The sequence below is a fragment of the Mus musculus genome, chromosome 15 (genome assembly GCF_000001635.26).
Source record: "Mus musculus strain C57BL/6J chromosome 15, GRCm38.p6 C57BL/6J".
Taxonomy (NCBI): Eukaryota; Metazoa; Chordata; class Mammalia; order Rodentia; family Muridae; genus Mus; species Mus musculus.
The window spans coordinates 4,150,391-4,156,635 of NC_000081.6; the positions used below are offsets into that span (position 1 = coordinate 4,150,391).

Below are 6,245 nucleotides of genomic sequence, written 5' to 3' on the forward strand. Positions count from 1 at the left end.
TTCCTTCCTTCCTTCCTTCCTTCCTTCTTGACAAGATTTCTCCATGGAGTAGCCCTGGCTGTCCTGGAAATCACTCTGTAGACCAGGCTGGCCTCAAACTCAGAGATGTGCCTACCTCTACCTCCTGTGTGCTGGGATTAAAGGCATGTACCACCATTGCCAACTTGGTGGCTTTCCTTAGGGGGGAAAAATTCCTTGCCAATTCTAAAGTCCTGAAGTGTTTGTCTTATTTTCTTCTGGTAGTTTCATAGTTTGAGAGTCTTGTATTTGTGTCTTTACTCCAAGTTGAATGTAGTTTGTAGTTGGTGAGCGACAGACAGACAGGGGCGCCATGGGGAGAGGCCAGGGTTTGGTGGTGTCTGTTTTGGTTTTGCATATGGATATCCAGGTCTCACCTGGACAAGTGCAGAGGAGAAGACTGGCCTTCCCTTATGTTCAATGCTTTCAGTATTGTTAGTGCCTTTGTCAAACCATGTCACTTTGGATGACTGGATTAGTTTTAGAGTCTTTGTTCTTTTCCACTGGGCTGTGTCTGTTTTCATAAGAACATCACACTCTTTCAGTAGCAGTATATTTAAAATTTTAATACAGCAGATTTTGCAGTGTATTTTAAATTCCCACAGTATGATGTTTTCCTACTGTGTCCCAATGACTCAAAACAGCCTTGAGTATTCAAGGTTTTTTGTGGTTCCATTTAAATTATAATGTTGTTTCTTCTGATTCTGTGAAGAAAGTGACTGGTATTTTGAATAAGAACTTGGCATCTAGAGGGATGGCTCAGTGTGTAAGAACACTTGCAGCTCTTGGAAATGACCTGACTTCAGTCTTAGCACCCACATAAATGGTGGCCCACAGCTGTCCAGTTCCAGGGTATCTATCCATCACTCCCTTCTGGCCACCACAAGCCTGAGGCACACATATGGTGGATGTGCAAAACACTCATACTTCACTGGATCTGCAGATCACATAGATAATGTGTACACTTTCACCCTTTTTGTTCTTCCAAGCCATGTATATGAGATAGCCTTCCATTTTCTGTACCATCTTCAGTTTCTTTAGGGCATTGTAGCGTTCATCTTTGCCTAGATATTTGGGTCTCCTCTACCTCTCCCTTATTGTGAATATTGGTGTTATGGATACTGGTATACAGTATTTCTTTTGAGATCCTATTCTGAAAATTTTCTGGAGATGTTCCCAAAAGTAAGATTGTAGATCACATATTCACTTCCTTTTTAGTTTGTGAGGTGCTTCCACACTGTTTTCCACAATGATTGAACCACTCCTAGTCTTACTGCCAGTTTTCAGGACTTTCATGTGCATTTCCCTTACAAGTGACTTATAGAACCATTTATATATTGGCCATCAGAGGATCTTCTTTGAAGAATTATCTGTTCAACTGACTACTTTTTTAATCGAGTTATTGTTCTTTGTCGTCTTATAAATCATCCTTATATATCCTGGGCATTAATCCCCCCTTTTGTATACATGACTTGTTTTGTGTGGGGGGGACTTATTTTTGTGCAACTGTGACCCAATATTTAACTAAGGATTCCTGTTTGCTTTTCTCCCCTTGTGCTTATATTTTGAAAGAAGACTCTTCCTAGATTTATCAAATGATTAATTTTCAAAGAACCAAATGATGTATATCCATATACTAAAGCTTTGACAAGCAGATGAAAATCTCAGATTCTATTTAAAGAATACTTTTTATTTATTCTTTGACAACTTTATACGTTACCAATGTACCTTCATCATAATCTACCTTTATCCCCATAGCCCAGACTTCCTTAACAAGTCTCCCTGCTATGATCATAACCTTTTCTCTTTTTTCCTTTTGTTTATTTATTTAGTTAGCTAGTTATCCACTTCACATCCTGATCATAGCCCCCTCCTCCAAGTACCACCCTCACAATTCTCCTACCACCATTACCCCCTCCTCTTCTCCTCAGAGATGGGCAAGCCCCTCATGGTTACCAACCTGCCTGAACACATCCTTTTCCATTGAGGCCAGACAGGGCAGCCCAGATAGGGGAAGGGGATACAAAAGAGATAAAGGCCTTACTTTATATCTGCTACATATATGTAGAGGGCTGATGTACAGCCCACAAATGCTCTTCGGTTGATAGTTCAATCTCTGTGAGTCCCCTTGGTCCAGGTTGCTTGACTCTGTAGGTCTTCTTGTGGTATACTTGACCCTTCCAGCTCCCTCAATTCTATCTCCCACTCTCACAAGACTACCCGAGCTCCACCTAGTGTTTGGCTGTGGGTCTCTTCATCTTCTTCCATCAGCTGCTGGATGAAACTTCTCAGAAGACAGTTTGCTAGGCTTACAAGCATAGCTGTCTACAAGCATAGCAAAATATCATTAAAAGTGTCAGAGGTTGGCTTCTCCCATGTGATGAGTCTCAAGTTAGGCCAGTCATTTGTTGGCCATCCCCTCAATCTCTGTTCCATCTTTATCTCTGCACATCTTGTAGTCAGGACAGATTTTGGATCGAAGGGTTTGTGGGTAGGTTGGTGTCTCCCTCCGTCCACTGAGAGACCCACCTGGCTACAGGAGGTGACCACTTCTGTCACCATATGCATATCCTCCAGTTTCAGCTAGAATCACCCCCATAAACTCTAGGGAGCCTACCCCTTCCCAGGTTTCCAGTCCCAAAGATGCCCACCCCAACTCTCCTAACCAATTTCTCTTTCTCTTTCCTAGACCTCACTTTACTCTCCCCACACCCGATCTCCACCCCGTTCCTTTCCCCACCACCTCGTGTATAACCTACTGATTCAAATTATTGCTGTCCTGCTCCCACATGGATGGGGGTCATCCACCAGAGCCTGGGTTACTCACCGAGGATCACACTCCCAAAGAGAAACGCCTCCTTCCTCCCTAGCAGCCATCAATTGCCAGTAGCTCTTTTCAGCTAGATGTGAAGTTTCATGAGTCCCTCTCTTAACCATGAAGGAATGTTGATTGGCTTAACCTGCCCTGAACCTTTCAATTTGTCTATCCTTGCATTAGTCCTTGTGTGCTTGGAGGGCCAAACTAGGGAACGGGGAGTGATTTTCTACTGCTTCAAGTCCATGATCTCTGAAGTGTCTTTTGCAGTGTATATTAAGTTAAATTGATTATTTACTTATTTCTTCCCTGATGCACAATTAGGTAATCTAAAATAGGATTCCTTATGTTGTATCTGTGGATTACTTTTGAAATTTAACATATCTTTTAGTTTTTATTTCTTAATTTAAAATGAAATTATTAAAAACAAATTGAAGCAGTACTTGAACATTCTATGGTAGAGTAAACTTTATAATTATTTTGTTTTCATCTTTCTCCCATCAGGTTTCACCAAACCTCATGCCAATGCAGCAGATTTCAACTTGAAGCATCCACTGAACATTTGTCCCAGGCTGCCAAGATTGCATTTTCAACACATAGGATTTAAACGGAAGGATGTCAGTAATCAATAGTTACATTACACATTTAGCAAGAAGTTTCGGCTAGTTTTCTTCTAGTATTTCTGGATTTGTGCAGCCATAGACATTGTTCTCTCCATCGTGATATATCAGTTCCGTGGGAAAAAAAAAAAAAAAAAGGAAAACATTTTATTGTGGTCTTGCTTCATGAGTGCTAAGAAGGTTGTCTTTATCATTGTTGCTCACAGTGGATATATGCTCATCTTTTATGCTATATGTATTAAACCTCGACTTAGCCCTGAAGGTGAATTTTCATGTGCATTTGTGATTTGGTAGAATACTTTTTTGATGACTATGTATCTTTTACCTTCCTCTGTTTTGAGAGATGCCAGTTATGCTTGCTTTCTTAGAAAGTCCTCCTTCCCTCCACACTTCTTATAGCTAAATAGATACTCGAAAAAGCGAACAGGAATGTCCCTGTGAAAAGTAAGTAGAAGAAAGGACAAGGCATATGCTCTGCTGGTGCTGACATCCCACTAAATGTTGCCTTTAAAGACAACCAACCGTCTACCTATGGTGTGCTATACCTTTGTATTCTGAAGACTGTTTTTCTGTATTGATCACCAATGTTTACTTATACATCTCTTGAGCAAAAAAAGAACCATGGGCAATTGATCATGAGTCCTGAATCATAGTGACAGCAGTATTTAAAGAGATGATATTCCAAGATATCTCCCCTTTAGCCTCTCCATTCTGCTCAGCAAAGATTGTAAACACTGAGTTACTTTTTTACACTACAGTGGTATTCTGCATAGGTTAGTTCTCTTCACAAAGGGCTACTGCTTTAGCCTTATCTGTGCTGGGGAAATGATGGGAAAGGCTCAGATCTGAGTGGCTAGCAGGGTTTGTGTGGCAGAGTGAATGCAGTAGCTTGCATTCATCAGGGATGCTTCCTCAGAAGTAGCCACAATACAGACAGTTGCCAGGGGGCATCACTCCAGAAGCTTCCTTGCCTTGGTATCAGATATCTGAAAACCTAGGCACCCTGAAGCCAGACTGGACAGCTGGCGTCTGCACAGTGAAACGTATCGTCTTTCTGGCACTAATTAGAGGAATTTATACACGTCTTAGGTGATGGTTGGCACTGGAACTCACTCCTCAAGCATAACCACAGTTAGCTTGCACATGTTGTGAAGGGGAGATAAGCTTTTCCTCCATAGTACACCCTCTAGGTAGGACTGCTTTAGTGGATGGCCACGTGGCTGAAAGCATCCTCTGCCAGTGTTGGTAAGAAGAACCCGTCTTAGATGGTACAAGGCCCAGGAGAGTACGTATGTTAGAGCACACATTTGAGAAATCATCTTGCTGATATTGATATGTCTTCAGGCGCACTTGCTTATCATTCCGGTCTGTTACTTTAACGCAAGGGGCTTCTAAGAATGTCTTAAACTTCAAAGCCTGAATAGACAACTTTCTAAGAGTGCCATGATATTTTTTAAAAAATGTGTTAAATGACACAATAAAAATTGCAAGTTGATGGAGACGAATGTGTGTGTCCTCTTATTTGGGAATGGTGCGTGAGAAACACCTCAAAGGTTGATTCTAACAACCATTGGTCATTAGGTCAGCAGGCTTCTACTTCTACCACGTTGTTACCGTCTCTGTCTCTTTCTTTTGTGGGGAGGGAGTGTGGAGACAGGGTCTCTCTGAGCAGTCCTAGCTGTCAAGGAACCCATTCTACAGACAGACTGGCCTTGAACTCACAGAGGTCCACATGCTTCTGCTTCCTGAGTTCCAGCATCAAAGGCACCACCATGCCTGGCATTAGATTTGCTTTTTACCTTACCTAATACATATATTTCTTTTTCTAGAAAGTGAAAGAAATATTACTTAATTGAATTCTGCTCTACCTTTCGCCCCATCACTGAGACCCATACCTCTGAAAATTGATTATCAAGCCTCCATATATTAATTTTTATATGACTTTTTCTTTATGTATATTTTTTGTGTGTTGCTATCTCTGCATTTTGTTTTATTTATTTTTTATTTTTTTATTTATTTATTTTTTTTTTATTTTTTTACTACCCCTTTTTGGCCCTGCCGTTCCCCTGTACTGAGGCATATAAAGTTTGCAAGTCCAATGGGCCTCTCTTTGCAGTGATAGCCGACTAGGCCATCTTTTGATACATATGCAGCTAAAGACAAGAGCTCTCGGGTACTGGTTAGTTCATATTGTTGTTCCACCTATAGGGTTGCAGTTCCCTTTAGCTCCTTGGGTAATTTCTCTAGCTCCTCCATTGGGGGCCGTGTGACCCATCCAATAGCTGACTGTGATCATCCACTTCTGTGTTTGCTAGGCCCCGGCATAGTCTCACAAGAGAGAGCTATATCTGGGTCCTTTCAGCAAAATCTTGCTAGTGTGTGCAATGGTGTGAGCATTTGGAAGCTGATTATGGGATGGATCCCTGCATATGGCAATCACTAGGTGGTCCATCCTTTCCTCACAGCTCCAAATTTTGTCTCTGTAACTCCTTCCATGGGTATTTTGTTCCCATTTCTAAGAAAGGGTAAAGTGTCCACACTTTGGTCTTCATTCTTCTTGGATTTCATGCGTTTGGCAAGTTGTATCTTATATCTTGGGTATCCTAAGTTTCTGGGCTAATATCCACTTATCAGTGAGTACATATTGTGCGAGTTCCTTTGTGATTGGGTTACTTCACTCAGGATGATACCCTCCAGGTCCATCCATTTACCTAGGAATTTCATAAATTCATTCTTTTTAATAGCTGAGTAGTATTCCATTGTGTAAATGTACCACATTTTCTGTATCCATT

General features: G+C 41.3%; 1 protein-coding gene across 1 annotated transcript in view; it reads left to right on the forward strand.

Moving 5' to 3' along the window:
* The window catches only part of Oxct1 (3-oxoacid CoA transferase 1), a 128,917-nt gene extending 123,963 nt beyond the window's left edge, over window positions 1-4,954 (forward strand). The window contains exon 17 of the mRNA NM_024188.6: window positions 3,338-4,954. Within this exon, the coding sequence (NP_077150.1) occupies window positions 3,338-3,379 (42 nt within the window). The 3' untranslated portion in view covers window positions 3,380-4,954. The remainder of the gene's footprint in view (window positions 1-3,337) is intronic.
* Window positions 4,955-6,245: the final 1,291 nt, after the last annotated feature.